The 15,845-nt window shown below is 35.1% G+C and overlaps 1 protein-coding gene across 1 annotated transcript; it reads right to left on the bottom strand.

The window, feature by feature from the left end:
• Nucleotides 1-4,969: 4,969 nt before the first annotated feature.
• Nucleotides 4,970-8,860, bottom strand: LOC141828169 (putative alpha,alpha-trehalose-phosphate synthase [UDP-forming] 7). Its single transcript, XM_074715540.1, has 4 exons — nucleotides 8,693-8,860; nucleotides 6,606-8,619; nucleotides 5,960-6,233; nucleotides 4,970-5,766 (listed from the first exon to the last, which is right to left on the bottom strand). The coding sequence occupies exons 2-4, from the start codon at nucleotides 8,612-8,614 to the stop codon at nucleotides 5,410-5,412; spliced, it is 2,640 nt and encodes an 879-aa protein (XP_074571641.1). The 5' UTR covers nucleotides 8,615-8,619; nucleotides 8,693-8,860; the 3' UTR covers nucleotides 4,970-5,409.
• Nucleotides 8,861-15,845: the final 6,985 nt, after the last annotated feature.

Genomic DNA, 15,845 nt, shown 5'->3' with positions numbered 1-15,845 from the left:
GCACCTTGCAATCTTCGACAAAAGTGCCCAGACAATGCTAAATTACAAGGATGATGTATATAGTCAGCGCCGAAACCGCAAGAAACTAAAGGGGGCGAAATGGAATTTTCTCGAGCATTTTTTATTGGTGCACGAAACTGACATCGAGGCGCGTGCGTCTCGAGTTCGGTGAGTCTGGGCGTCACGTGCTGGCACTGTTCCAAATGAGGCCCCTCCACGTAATTTTTTAAAATAGAGAGGTCTCAATTGCATGCCTTTTCTATTTTTTCCCATTAAATAAAATATTCAAAAAAAGTCAGTTCGCAAGTTCCAACCTCTTACTTTTATCTATTTTTTAATTAAAAAATATAATTTTTTTAGTTAGAGAATTTCTTATTATTGCATACAAATTAATACAATTATCATCCAATTTAGTCGAACTCTTTAGGACACTAAACTAAAAGAGTTTTTAATTTGGATAAAAATGTTCCTAAAGGTTTTGAGTTTGGATAAAAATTTTAAAAAGCACTTTTTATTTTTATTATCATCAAAAAAGACATTCTATATTTAAAAAGTTTTCCACGCTAATTTTTCATCTCAAAATATCCCTCTTTACTAAACTAGTCCAACGCTATTAATTTTAGTTAAAAATACTCTAATATTAATCAAACTGTTCTAGAGATCCATCAAATTATTTCAATGTTAATTAAAACATTCTAATTTAATAAACTTTCTTTAACATTGATAAAAAATACTCTAATATTAATTAAAATTATTTCAATATTATTATCACAAATTTTTTGGTTAAAATTTTAAAATTGCTCAATATTATAATAGTTTTTATCCATCATACTACAATATTGGTTAACAAATTTAGAAAAAAATGATAATTTAGAAATAAATTAGGATGAAACACTTTTTCGATATTTTTTTTCAATATAAAATGTTCTTTTGATGATATCAAAAATATGAGGTGTCTTTTGATTTTTGCCCATTGGCTTTTTTTTATAATCGTGGTCAAAGACTAATTTAGTTAACATAAATGACCGATTTTTTTAAAATAATCTTTTAAGGTTATTTATACAAAAACAGTGAGTTGTGGGGGGCAAAATGAAATTGTGGCATGTGAATTTGTACATTCTCGTTTGACACTGTCTTATGGTCTAATCATTATTGTTAACGTTAATGATGGGCCATGAGAAAGAGTGCAACAATTTAACTATTTCTTGGACCTAAATCCAATTAATAAAGTGTTAAGTACTAATGACAAGCTAGGCATTATATAAGTTAATTTGTTAATATTTTTAACGGTGATTTACCAAAGGGCGCATGTAGATTTAAGAAATTCTTAAATCACAATATCATATTTTGAAAATGACCAAAAGGCGCATGGCTTTACGATCACTGGCGTAGCTAGTGCTGGGTTGCACTGGTAGCCTAACAATTGACACAAATGTATTGTTTTGCAGTGCAGTCCAACAGTTAGAGTTAAGGTATATGGAGTCAATCCAATCCAGTATAGCTTAGAACCCAATGCAGATCAACAATTAAAGTCAATACAACCCAAATTTAATAAAAATCTTACTCACGTGGTTTAATGAAAGGAAAAAAAAGTTTTCTTTTATTTGCCATTCGATGCATTGAGGAGCCCAAATTGGAACACTATCAATTTGACATAGTTTGTGATCTTGAGTTTCAACATTTCTACTCTTTCTGCATTACATAGATAAATGATTGTGACCAAAAAGGTTGAGAGTTATGTTATAATTCAGAGATTAATTCGTCTTGTATTGACTATTCCTGTATCAATTGCAACAGTAGAGAGAGTCTTTTCAACTATAAAATTTCTCAAAATGGCACGTTGCAATAAAATGGATGATAATTTACTTTCTGATTGTATGATTCTCTACATAGAACGATAATTGTTTGAGAAAATAGACTTAGAATCAGTAATAAACGAGTTTTATATTCTAAAATTTCGTCAAGCATAACTTAAGTAGATATTGAAGTATTTTATATGAAATTTGAACTATGTAAAAGGATATTGGTATCTAAATATTATATATTTGTTAAATGTTCATTATACATATGTATGTATTATTATTTTCATAATTTAGTCTAAAGCAGTTAAAGATCGTACCTACGCCATTATTTACGACGATGGACTTCCCATTCTATCCTTCCCATCAACATTAACTTTCCACATGTTTATTTCCAAAGCATGTCACATTCAAAAGATTAAATATAAAAATTATTTATATTATTTGGATAAATATAACCTCAACATCTCTCTTATTCTCTCTCCACTCATGAAAAATAATTATCTATCCATTAAATATAAAAATTATTTATGTAGTTTAGATGCATGTAAGTATGGAACCTTAACATCTCGCTCTCCCTTCCTCTCTCACATGTCGATTTATATAATTTGAATTTATTTATTTTTTAATTTAACTACAAATCAAGATTTGATATCAAATTTATCTTCTCTAAACTCTACTCTTTCATGTGGTTGTAAATTCATAGAAATCCAAATAGTTTAGATCCATTAGTGAATTTCGATCAAAACTCATTAATCGACTTAAAGCGCTTTGATTGCATTCATTCCAAGTCTTGTAAGTTTCTAAAGTGTCAAGGAGTCAAAATGTGCACTATTTTATTGTTTTTGGATTTCCTTAATAGTGCCAAAGAGAAAAAAAAACTCTTCAACTAGAACTCTTAGGTTGAAAGTTAACATAATACTTAATACTGGAGCATCTCTAAGGAGTCCGGAATAAGTAATAAAAGGCACCTTTGAACTCCTTGTGACCTCAAAACTCACATAACCTGAAATGGGTATAATTCAAGCTCTTTACGTTGATTGACAGATTTTGATCAAAACTAGCTGATGGTCCTAGGTTATTTGAATTTCTGCAAACGTGCATTCATCTGGTAGGGTTGAGCAAGAGGAAGGTAGATATTGTATTAAATATTGGTTTTGATCAAATGCATGGTGTGGGGAGATCAAACCAAACTTGGGTCTGATATGCTCTCATATCGGGCTCAATTTAGACTTGGTCTCCCCACACTAGGCCCTTGATCAGAATCTATCAAGCCCAAGTTAGATCTGGTCACCCCCTATCAGACCCGTGATCAAAATCAAGGTTTAACATCATATTTATCTTCCTCTTACTCAATTTTATCGGATGAGTGCAAGTTTAGAGAAATACAAATAGCTTAGATCCATCAGTGGGGTTTAGCCAAAACTACTTATCAAAGAACTTGGATTACACTAATTTCAAGTCCTAATGCTTAGTTTGAGAATTTTTAAATTTGTATGCGTCTTTTGATAAATCGTTGTATTTTTAATTTAATTTAATCTTTAATTCACTTTCTTCTAGAACTACTTAATTTCGTTTTAATTTTCTCTTTTAATTAATTATTACATGTCAAGTTTACATTTTATCATTTACCTCTCTTTAAAATTTAAAATTGCAATCACTTCTTTCCTTTTACTTCAAATCATTAATTTCCTCTTTTTCCAAATTTTTAATTTATTATTTCCTTATATGTTGAATTTTATATAAAATTTAGATGGCCAGGCTAATAATATTACAATTGGAGGTAACTAAAATTGGTAATGTTTAACTAATATTAAAGTAATTTAACTAATATGAGATTTTCTTCTCTTTTTGAATTGTTTCAAATTAACATTTTGTACTCTTCTGTTATTTAAATTTAGAATTAATTCTTTGATCTGATGAGTTTTGAAATGGAGAAGAGTTTCCAATATTTTATGGGATCATAAAATACTTTTAAAACTTAAAGAAAATTTTTATAAAATGATAGTTAGACCTATTATGTTATATAATACTGAATGTTAGGCTATGACTTGATCATATGAGTAGAAGATAAGAGTTATAAAGATGAAGATGTTAAGATAAATGTGTGGACATGTGATGATCGATAAAATAATAAATGAGAGTTAGAGAGAAAGTCAAAATTGCATCTATTAAGAAAAAATTTTAAGAGACGTTTAAAATGGAAGAGGAAGATAAAAAAAAATTAATTAGCAATTATAAAATAAGATAAAATTTATTTAAGTACAGATGATGATATAATAAAAAATGATAAATCCCAGTCAGTCTTATGGACTCAATCACTGGTGGTGGCCGGTCCGGTCCCACAGAAGTTTTCCACCGACCACCAGGGTAAATCGGGAAGCGCATACGGCGGTCAATCCAGATGTACAGCATCCTTTGATTACGTTCTCCATTTGAAAGAAAATTCTTGCAAATACGCCGTAGTTTGGGATCAAACCGCGGGTCCCTAGGTCACAACCCGAATGTCCTACCGTTGCACCATTACCTCGGGGACATAGATGATTATATAATAAGAGATAGAATCCAATGACATATAATGATTCATATAATCGATCATATATAATAGATAAAAATTTGATTGTTGTTGTTATATCTTTAATGAGTTTACTAACTTCTAAATAAAATCTAAAATTATAATTATTTTACTTGGTTTTTAGGGGGGAATTATTTATTGTTTAATTGCTTTTTTTTCAAATTTTCAGGTATTTTTAAGGTTGCAATTACTTTTTTCCCCTCTTATTAAAAAAACCCCCAACCCCTTTTTTTTAAAACATTATTATCTAATAATTTTTAATATTAAATCTTCCTTAAATTTTAGGTAAAAATCAAAAAGGTCTTTCTATTTTTGAAAACATCGTTTATTCTTAAATTGTTCTCAGGGCGTTTAAAATCTAGATTTTTTTACATTATTAAAACCATAAAATTATATTTTATAAATTAAAATTTATGGGTATAATTATTTTATTTCATAAAAGAAATTTTTTTAATCCTGAATCAAAACTAAAAAGTTATTTTTATAAATTTAACTTTTTAGGGGAGTAGAGATTATAGCATTATTTTTTGCAATTGAAATGATTCGTTTAAACAATTCAGATTTCAGTAATCTAGCATTCATCCAATCATCCATATATAAAATTCATTTTTTTTTCAAAATAAATAATAAATACATCTGACAAGTTGCAAGTAATATTTATGCAACCTCGAGTGAAAAACGAATGCAATCTCAAGTGCAATGACAACTGATGATGTATATTGAAATTAAACTACAACATCAGAAATTTTATTGTAAAAGATTGAAAGGAATTTGATCTTTGGCAGAGACAATCTTCTTTTATCAGTGACATTAAACTACTTAAAGATGTATAAGATATAAACCACCAAAAAAATTTTGTAGGAACAAGCAGATGGCTTCTCTCGACAGTTCTACTTCATGACTGAAACTTTGCTTGAAGTATCCACAATGGAGTCGAGAAACCATCAAAGAATTATCGGTTTATCGGTGTTGGTTGACCAAAAGCATGCTGTTAGAGCGGATGATCCATCCATTGCGTTTCGACTTAAGAATGAATCAGAACTCGAGAGACAGTGGAGGCTTGTCTGAGGCATTGGGAGAGGAGGATGGCTCGTCCAAGGCATCAGGGGAGGAGGGTGAGTCCTCTGAGGCATCTGCAAGTGCTCCAAGCATGCTTATGACATCTGTTATGTCGTCCAGATAATACTTCGCCTTGCTTGGCTTCTGCCCCACAGTGCAGCCGAATATCGACGAGTGACGAGCAACTAGATTCTTCGAAACTATGCTCGCGACGTCTTCGAACATGTCCTCGTCGGACCTATCATCACCAATGCATAACACGAAATCAGCTTGTCTGCCATTCTCCATCATTGAGGATAGAATCTTCTCTACAACTAGACCTTTGCTGACTCCCTGTAAAAGCAAGAAGAGCAAGTTAGACTGTAACAAGACAAGATCTTTAACTGGACAAGAGTTCATCATAGCCAGTACTAGTTCTAACTTCATAACTGCAATAGGACTTATATGCCCCCATACGAGACAAGCTATTCAGATTGTGGCATTCAAAGAAACATAACAATAATACAACAAAAAAAGGAAAGCATACCTGAGGTTTAACTTCCACAATGAACTGACCACTCTTCACTGATACTGGTTCGTTTGCAAGCACACTTTCGAGATGATCGAGCATTTCCTTAGACTGAGCAGAGCCAAAGCCAGGGTCTGCATCTTGATGATGCCAAACCAAGGCACTCTTTTTAGTTTCTATATAAGATCCATCCGTGGACTCTGTATACAATTTCATAACGGGTTCAACAATTTGCATCCATTCAAAATCAGTGCTCTGGTGGCAGGTTTCCCATTCTTGGTCTCTCTTCCACCTGCAAATTAAAAACCAGACCATCATATTTGTTCTCTTGATCTAATTCACTGATGATTCACAAATGGAAGATTCAGCTCTCTTCTAAGATATACACAATAACAACTATTCGAATTGATCAGATTTGCTAATTCCAGAATATTTGACAGTGTTTTTCTGCTATATGTCTATCCATTCTTCTTTTTCAATGCAACATAAGTTACTGGGAAAGCTAAATCCTAATAAACTCTATTCACAAAACAAATGTAGAAAAACTACAACCATTGGTATTCAACAACATATCATATATAGTAAGACATTGCTGTCTGTGGAGCTAATTCACACAATTTGCCCAACAAATATTGCAGAAGAAAAGCAAGTAGAAGAATCATACCTAATGAAATAACCATGTTCTGCTGCGAGCCCGAGATTTTCGCAAGGCGTAAACCACTCCTCCAAACCTTCACGCCCTCTCCCGCTAACAATAAACACAACATTTTTCTTGTCTGCGCATAGAGTTTTGATGATCCTGATAACCTCTGCGGTGGGCTTTTTGTTGAGAGATGTCTGTGGCACCAATGTTCCATCATAATCCAGCAAGATAGCCCTACTCTCAGCCTTCTCATAAGCAGAGACAATCCCATCAATGTGAAGCTTCCTAAAGTTAGGATCGAGTGCCACCACTCGGAATCCAAATCCTAAGCCGATTCCCCAACAATTTCTCCTGAAATGGTCCTTGCAAGACCTCTCCAAATCTTGCATGAAACTTCTTGACCAATAGGCAACATCATGTGTGCTGACATATCGATAATGCTTCTCATGCCTCAGTTCCTTCTCCCCATCAGAGATAGATATGGCTTCATTCATTGCTTCACCTGTAGTCTCTATGTTCCACGGATTCACACGAATGGCACCGCTCAATGAAGGTGAACAACCGATGAACTCCGAGACCACCAGCATACTCTTCTTTGGGCTATCAGGCTTGACACCTTCACCCTTGGGTATCCCCTGCTTGCATACAATATACTCATAGGGTATGAGGTTCATCCCGTCCCTGACTGCTGTAACCACAACACATTCTGCAATAGTGTAGTAAGCAATCCGCTCTACGACAGACACAATGCGATCGATGAAGATGACTGGGGTGTAACCGTCGGTGCTGAAGGCACTATTGATTCTGTCGCGGCTCTCCTCGATCTCACTCTCGACCTCATTGAGGTCCCTTCCATGGCCCCTCGCTGGATTGGCTATCTGGACTAGGACAGCCCGACCCTGCCACTTGGGATGGACCTTAAGCATGTGCTCAAACGCGAGAAGCTTGAGGTTGATCCCCTTGAAGATGTCCATGTCGTCGATGCCAAGGAGGACGGTCTTGCCTTGAAACTGCTGGTGGAGCTCGTTGACCCGCCACTCCATGTCGGGGAGGCGAAGCACGGAGTTAAGCTGACCCATGTGGATGCCGACGGGCATGATCTTGATGCCTACGGTGCGGCCAAAGTATTCGAGGCCGATGTAGCCGCGCTTGGACTGGTACTCGAGGCCGAGCATGCGACTGCAGCAGGAGAGGAAGTGGCGGGCGTAGTCGAATGTGTGGAAGCCAATGAGGTCGCAGTTGAGGAGGGCTTTGAGGATCTCCTCGCGTACGGGGAAGGTGCGGTAGATCTCGGAAGAAGGGAAGGGGATGTGGAGGAAGAAGCCCATGCGGAGGCGATTGAAGCGGCGGCGGAGGAAGGTAGGGAGAGCCATCAGATGGTAGTCATGGATCCACACGTAGTCATCCTCGGGGTTGATCACCTCGATGACCTTCTGGGAGAAGTACTTATTGGCGAGCACGTAGGACTCCCAAAGACCACGGTCAAACCGACGGCCACCGGCGCCTCCGTGGTCGGCGGAGAACGGGAGCATGTAGTGGAAAAGCGGCCAGATGTTGGCCTTGCAGAAACCCTGGTAGAACCGGTCATGGAGATCCGGCGGCAGGAACGCAGGCACGCATTTGAACCGCTCAAGCAGCGTCTGCGCGACGTCTTCCTGCTCATGCGCCTCCACGTCGACTCTCAGCGACCCGACATAGAGCACCTCCATGTCCTCCGGCAGCCCGTCCTTGAGCTGGAGCAGCAGCGAGTCATCATCCCACCCGAAGGACCACCCGCGTCCATCCAGCCGCCGCCGGGCGCGCACCGGCAACTGGTTCGCCACGATGATGATCCGCTCCTGCGGCGGCGACGACTGCACGTCCGACGCCACGCTGCTGGCCCGCTCCTCCTCCTCCTGCAGGTCCGCCAGCGTCCCCGGCACCGTCATCACCCGCGGCATCCGCCGCGCCGCCCGCTCCCCGCCCAGCCCCAACGCCGCGAAGTTTCCCGACGCCAGATCCAGAAGGTTCGTGTACGATCTCGACATCATCTTTCCTAAAGAACAAGACACCCCAAATCAAAATCAACCCCACACTCGATCGATCGATCGATAACAAGAAATCCTTACCGGGAACCAATGCAAGGACAGAAACCAATTAGCAAAGCTTATAATCCGTCGAAGAAACGAATCGCAGACGAAGAACGAGGAGAAGATCAAGACGGAAACCGCGCTCGCTTTGGATCGCAGCTGTGGCGGAGTCGAAGACGGAAGGGAGGGGAAGGGACGGGAAGGGAAAAAGTTAAGGCGAGGGATGGAAAACGGATAAGTGTATAGGAGAGCGGGTGGGTGCGAGGAAACAGGATAAGGTCGGCGGAGGTGAGCTGGAATCACGCGGTTCCAAACGCACCCGCAGCCATACCCGACTCGCCCTTTCTCTCTCCTCTAAAACCGGTCCCGCTCGTCGCCCGGAGGAGAACGTGGCGTAGGTGGCCACACGTCTTTTGGAGCCCCCGCCAGCTTGGCAAACTCTGGGTGCCAAAATAATAAATAAATAAATTCCAAATAACGCACGTTGGTTTGGCCCGGTTTAAAATAATGGACCGACCGGTCGAATTCCAACTCCGCGGTCTCAGATTTGGTGACCGTCGCCGGCGGCGGCCAGGCCACGCCGCGCGGCCAAAATTGACCACGTCGACTATAATCGTTATTAACGACGTGATTAAGTTAACGAGTCTTCTTAGTCTACTTTGATATGATTTGACCACGTCATGAAATAATATTTATTTTTTTAAAAAAAAAATAGTTTTAATTTTAAAGTGGGAAGGCATAAAATAGATGGAAAATGAAATCGAATTAGATTCAAAATAATGCGTTGACATTCCAACATCCAAACTGAAATTGACACATCACTGAAATATATTTAAAAAGAAAAAAAAAGATATAATTCTAAATCAACTTCAGCACCATAAAAGAATCAAAAAAACGTGCTGCCTATTATAACTATTTGATATAGACTGATATGATTTTTTTTTTGATACGCAATTACAAATATATCATTTACTAATTTAAATTTACTAAAAAAATAGAAGATTTTCCCAAGGTGTTTGGTAAAAAACACACAAGAAGCTTAATAAATACAATATTCTATTAATTCATTTAGACGTTTGTCTAAGAAAGGTATTAACCAATGATCATGTGATAAGTGCCCTACAATTTATTTATTTATTTTTTTAACATGCCTTTCAAACTCATCAATCATTAAGTCATAAGGATAAGCAACCTCCACTAAGGGAAGGGAAAGGTGTTAAACCAGCTGATTAACATAATCCTAATAATAATTAGTGAATTAGTTAGTTAGGACATCATCGATCTTTGTTAGCATTGTGATTTGAGTATTAATGCATTAAAAGAGATGTGAGACCTAACTTGTGACCAACTATGATTATTAATGGATGATAAAGGTATATATAAAAGTAAGTTACCGACAAAAATGTGTAAAATATGTAGATCTATTGAAAGGATGAATGGTTGATTCAAAAACTTAGGACCAAACTAATAATAGTTGTTCAATCGAGTGGCAATCGAGGGTCATTTTTACGACTAAAGATAAGAAACAAAATCTTAAGCTAAGTTAAAGTGATAAAGATGGTGTGGTGTGTGTGTGCCCATCTCCATCGACTCTCAACTTTACGACACAAAAGTTTGCATTATGAGGAGGAAAAGCATTGGAGATGAGCCAATGTGATCACCGTGAAGGAAAGGCAAAAGGCTATGGCTTTAGCCACAACACTTATCACATATGCCAAGCACTCCATCAACTAGTTAATTAATTGGGTGGCACATAAAGCAAATATCAAGCTTTTCATATCGATTTGGCCAGAAATATGATTCAATCAATCATTATGCCACGGATTATTTGATCAAATAGAATCTTTGAACCAATGAATGTGTTGATAAGTCCAACTCATTAGCCTTCTTAATTGACTCATTTTATTTATTTTACTTCTTTTTTTTCAATTAGATTAAAAAAAACATTAGATGGCAAAATTGACCTCCGGACCGGAACTAGAATGCATGTCGGCTAATTTTATTGGACCACTACGTCGTGGAGCACGTGCCGTGGAATATGCTACAAGGCAAGGCGGCTAGACCCGGCCCGGCCTGGCCCCTTGCAGGTAGCAACACGACAAAAGTGTCCCTCACGCTTCAATCCATCTCTTTCGCCGAGAAAGCGAGACGATGGCATCGGCATGGTTTGTGTGGCTAATGCATCCTATTCATGTTCATGCATTTTTCATATACATTGATTTACCTTCTTCTTCTTTCTTTCTTGCTTCCTTCCTTCCTTCTTAGTCGTTGTTGTTTTGATAGTTGTTTTCTTCGGCTGTTCCTCTGCGGCGGGCTCCAGACACTTCAAATCTGCCACCAACTTCCAGCGAGCATTGTAGGATTATTTTGAAAGTGTATATACTTTCTACAAACTTTTAAAAACAAATCAATATTCACAAACATTTATTTACCAGTTCGTTGGGAGCTTGGCGTTCAGCCAGGATAGTTGAAGATGTGGACTTCATCGTGTCCTCTGATTCCTCTCCTGCGACAGGAGATGCGCTGTATATGTGAGCGAGTGAAAAGGACAGCAAAATTCTCAAGGGAGAACAGGATAATGATATGTAGGTTGATAATTAATTCAAAATTAATAATGAAGTTAATAGATTGATGATGTGGTAATTAGTGGTAGTAATGGTTAAAGTAAAAAAATATATATGTTCAATGTATTTACATTAGTTGAATTAGTGGAATATATTTATGGAGTTAGTAATTTGTTTGAGTTATGTAAGTAGATTATAAATATGTTATGTGTTGATAAATGAAGGTATTGAAAAAATATTATGTAATCCCTTTGTCTATCTATTTTTATTATATTCCTTTTTAATTTTTTTAATAGTGATATCAGAGCACCAAGTTTGGAGTGCTCTAGTTTGCAATGACAATCAATGAAGTTTCTCAACCTCTATCCTCATTTCAAATGAGAGTGCTATGAATTTTGGAGTATCAAAATGAAGACTCTATTTAGATCTCAAGATCTTTGAAATTTAGCATAGAGACTTTGATGATGAGGATGTTGATAAAAGTCGATTAAAGGAGAACAAAAAGAAAGATTTAAAAACATTATTCATTTTTCAACAAGCAGTATATGAAATAATTTTATCAAGAATTACAACTGCCTCACTTTCAAAAAAGCATGGAAAATATTGCAGAAAGAATTTCAAAGCTCCTCTAAGGTGATAACAATCAAACACTAAACTTTCAGAAGTTAGTTTAAGACATTACTATGAATAATAATGAAACTTTACTAGTTTTTTTATCTAGAGTAATTTTAATTGTCAGTCAAATGAGATCTTATGGATAAAATATCACTGATGCAATTATTATTTCTAAAGTTTTATGAAGTTTGATCTCCTAAATATGATTACATAGTAACCGTGATTGAGGAGACTAAAGATCTCTCTATTTTCTCCTTTGATAAACTAATGGATTCTTTGTAAGCTCATGAGGCAAGGTGAAATAGATCCATTGAGAAGAACAAAGAAAAGACATTTCAAGCATCTTAAGTGAAGGGGGAGATAGAAAAAAAAAGATTTCGCTAGCAAGGGTCGTCGAAGAGGAGATTTTCATGGTAGAGGATATGGTAGAGGAAGAAGTCATTTTGATAAACAAGAGAGACAATTCAATGGGATAAAAATGAAATAAAAATTCCGTTCAATGTTATGATTGCAAAAGATTTGGGCATATAAAAGAAAATTATAGAAATGGCTCACAAAAAAATTATATGAATGAAGAAAATGAGGAAAGTAAGTTATTTATGGTTCATTCTCATTCTAACGAAGTTCAAAATGATATTTGATTTTTGATTAGTGGATATTCGAACCATATGACTTGCAGTAAGTCATTATTTAAAGAGTTTGATGAATCACAAAAGATGATAGTAACACTTGAAGATAATAAGCAAATACAAGTTGAAGACAAAAATATTATTGTTATGGAAATTAGCAATGGTAAAGTAAAATTGCTTTACAAAGTTTATTTTATTCCTTATTTGGATAATCAATTGATGAGAGCTATGCAATTTTAAATGTTTTGAACTAATTCACACTATTATTAATGAAATATATATAGGTCTATGAGAACTATATCACTTGGTGAGAGTAAACATTTTTTAATATTTACTAATGATTTTAGTCGAATGAGTTAATTCATGCTGATATATTTTCTATGAAAAATACATCGCTTGATAAATATTTTTTGATATTTACTGATGATTTTAAATTTTAAAAATTTTAAAAAAAAAATTCATGGGACCTGTGGAAAATCAAAAAAGTACCTAATAAAGACTCTTCATATAGATCGAGGATGTGAGTTTTTATCTAAAAAATTTAATCTTTTTTGTGAAGAATATCGTATTCACCGAGAGTTGACAACACCTTATACACCGAAGCAAAATGGTGTAGTCAAACGAAAAAATCAAATGGTTGTAGAAATGACTATAAGTTTGCTAAATATAAGACGACTTCCAAATCTTTTTTTTGGGTTAAGCAATGATCACATCAATTACTAGCTGAATATTTCTACAACAAGAGGCTATCTTGAATCAAACATCATATGAAGCATAGCAAGATAGAAAACCATTGGTAAACCACCAAAAATTTTTGGTTATATTGTATAAGCTTTGATAAATCTCAATTTCATCATAAACTTGAGAAAAAACTAAAATGATATATATATATTTTTGTTGGTTATTGCAATCAATTTAAAGCACATCGGTTATATAATCCTTTTAGTGACAAATTAATTATAAGGAGAGATATAGATTTTAATGAAGATTCAAGTTGGAATTAAAATATATAAGGTGCAGAGATTCGAGTTCATATCTCAATGGATAACAAAACTCTAACAATTGAAGGTGTTGAATCATCTCCTTTGAGATCACTAGCTTTCACACCATCAAATTCAAGAAGTAGCAATTCATCCTCTTTACAAGAATCTTTTGATGAAACATCTCCAATAAAGGTCAAATACTTAAGAGAAATTTATGAATTAGGTCAATTTGCTCCCTTTGCTATAGATCCTATAAGTTTTGAAGTAGCAATAACAAAAGAAGAATGGTGAAATATAATGAAAGAAAAGCTATGACAATCCATAAAAATGAAATATAGAAGATGATGGATCTACCCAAAGTCAAAAATACAATCGGTCTCAAGTGGGTATTTAAAACAAAATATCGTGTCTATAGAACCATTCAAAATACAAGGTTAACTTGTTGCAAAAGGATATTAGCAATAGTAAGGTATTGATTACGAAAAAACTTTTTCTCCAGAGATTTAAAATTGTGAGAATTATCTTTTAGCTGCACAATTGCATTGGCCTATTTATCAATTTGATTGTTTTCTAGATTTAAAAACTAATAATAATATCTTAGCATTAGCTGCACAATTGCATTTTTATGACATGTTTATCAATTTGATATTAAATCTGTTTTTTTTTGAATGTCTAATATGAGACTTGCAAGAAGGAATTTTTATCTTATAAAGAAAATATGCAACAGATATTCTTAAAAGATTCAACTTACTCAATTGCAATTCAGTTACTATGCCTCTGAATATAAATGAGAAGTTGCAATTGGAAAGATGGTTCAAAGAAGACTAATGCAAAAAATTTTAAAGCTTGGTTAGAGGTTTATTTTATTTAACTCATACTTGATCAGATATTGCTTTCTCTATTGGTATAATTTCTAGATTCATGTAAAATCCTACAAAGTGTCATCTTGGAGCGGCTAAAAGGATTTTATGCTATGTTGCTTGAACCGTGGATTATGGAATTTGATATACTAAAATTTTAAAATTCGATCTTTGTGGGTTCATTAATAGTGATTAGGCAAATTCAATGGATGATCGAAAGAGTACCTTAGCTAGATTTTTCAATCTTGGGTTAGGATCAATTTCATAGAGTCCAAAGAAGCAAGCTGGTACAATACTATCCTCTTCAGAAGCAGAATATGTAAGAACAACTACAACGGCATATCAAGCAGTTTGGTTTAGAAGAGTACTTGTAGATCTTCATCAACAACAAGAAAATACAACTAATATTTTTTGTGATAACAAGGCAACGATTGCAATGACAAAAAATTCAACTTTTTATGCGAGGACTAAGTATATTGATATTCGTCTACACTTCATTCGAGACTTAATTGCAAATAAAGAAATTGAGTTGGAATACTACAGCACACATGAATAAGTGGTGGATATCTTGACAAAGTCACTTCCAAGAGATAAATTTATTTATTTCAGATTACACCTTGTGTTTGTAATTTTGAATAAGAGGGATTGTTGATAATTGATTAAAAATTAAAGATGAAGTTAGCGGGTTGATGAGGTAGCAATTAGTCATAATAGTGGTGGTTAATGGTTAAAGAAAAAAAATAGTATATGCTCAATATTAGCATTAGCTGTGTTAGTGGAGTATAATTATGAAGTTAGTAATTTATTTTAGTTATGTAAGTAGCTTATAAATAGACTATGTGTTTCTGAATGATATTATTGAAAATTATTTTATAATTCCCTTGTCTATTTTTTACCACCTATTATTCTCCTTCTTATTATCCAACATTGTATTGAAGAGTAATTACAAGAATCAGAAGCAGAAGTTTGATTCTAAAAAGTAATACATTGGGATAGAAACTGTTTGTTGATGATGTGAAGAAAATTGGGGTGGTGATTATGATTACCTCCGGATGCCACTGGAAGCCAGTTACAGGATAGTTATAATCTTGAACGGTTGAAACGTAAACCTAAACTTGTAAAAAGTAAAAAGGACAAAAGGTCATTATAAGGAATCAATATGTATTGGCGTAGATGTCAAATATGTTACACCTTGTAGTACCTTACCGTTTTCATCCTTCGATTTGACTGGTTCATGTTTAAAGTTCTGAAATGTTTCCAGAACTGAGACAACAAAAGTTGATATGTCGCCTCACGCGGATGGAATAACTCAGCAATGCAATGTGATTGCCTGCAATCATTTTGAATGAAACTAATAAGAAAACCTATTTTGTAATTTGCTGTTGCAGAACTCTTGTTGCCAGAACTTAAAGATTTTGTGATGAACTTGTGATTGATAAGATATTAAACCCCATGATTATGTCTTCTTAATGTTCAAGACAGGAAAAAACCAAACATCCATTAGCGGAAAATACTGCATAGTAATTTTTATTTAGTACTAT

This window comes from Curcuma longa, chromosome 4 (genome assembly GCF_044706935.1).
Source record: "Curcuma longa cultivar G26 ecotype Majalengka, Jawa Barat chromosome 4, ITB_CL_G26_1.1, whole genome shotgun sequence".
NCBI classification, from domain to species: Eukaryota; Viridiplantae; Streptophyta; class Magnoliopsida; order Zingiberales; family Zingiberaceae; genus Curcuma; species Curcuma longa.
This window is presented reverse-complemented; position numbering and strand designations above follow the sequence as displayed.

Excerpts from the sequence above, each read along its gene's own strand:
- LOC141828169 (XM_074715540.1), bottom strand. The coding sequence starts at position 8,614 with ATGATGTCGAGATCGTACACGAACCTTCTGGATCTGGCGTCGGGAAAC. Across the intron at positions 6,234-6,605 it reads GAACATGGTTATTTCATTAG|GTGGAAGAGAGACCAAGAAT; the intron begins GTATGATTCTTC and ends TTTAATTTGCAG. Across the intron at positions 5,767-5,959 it reads TTGTGGAAGTTAAACCTCAG|GGAGTCAGCAAAGGTCTAGT; the intron begins GTATGCTTTCCT and ends TTGCTTTTACAG.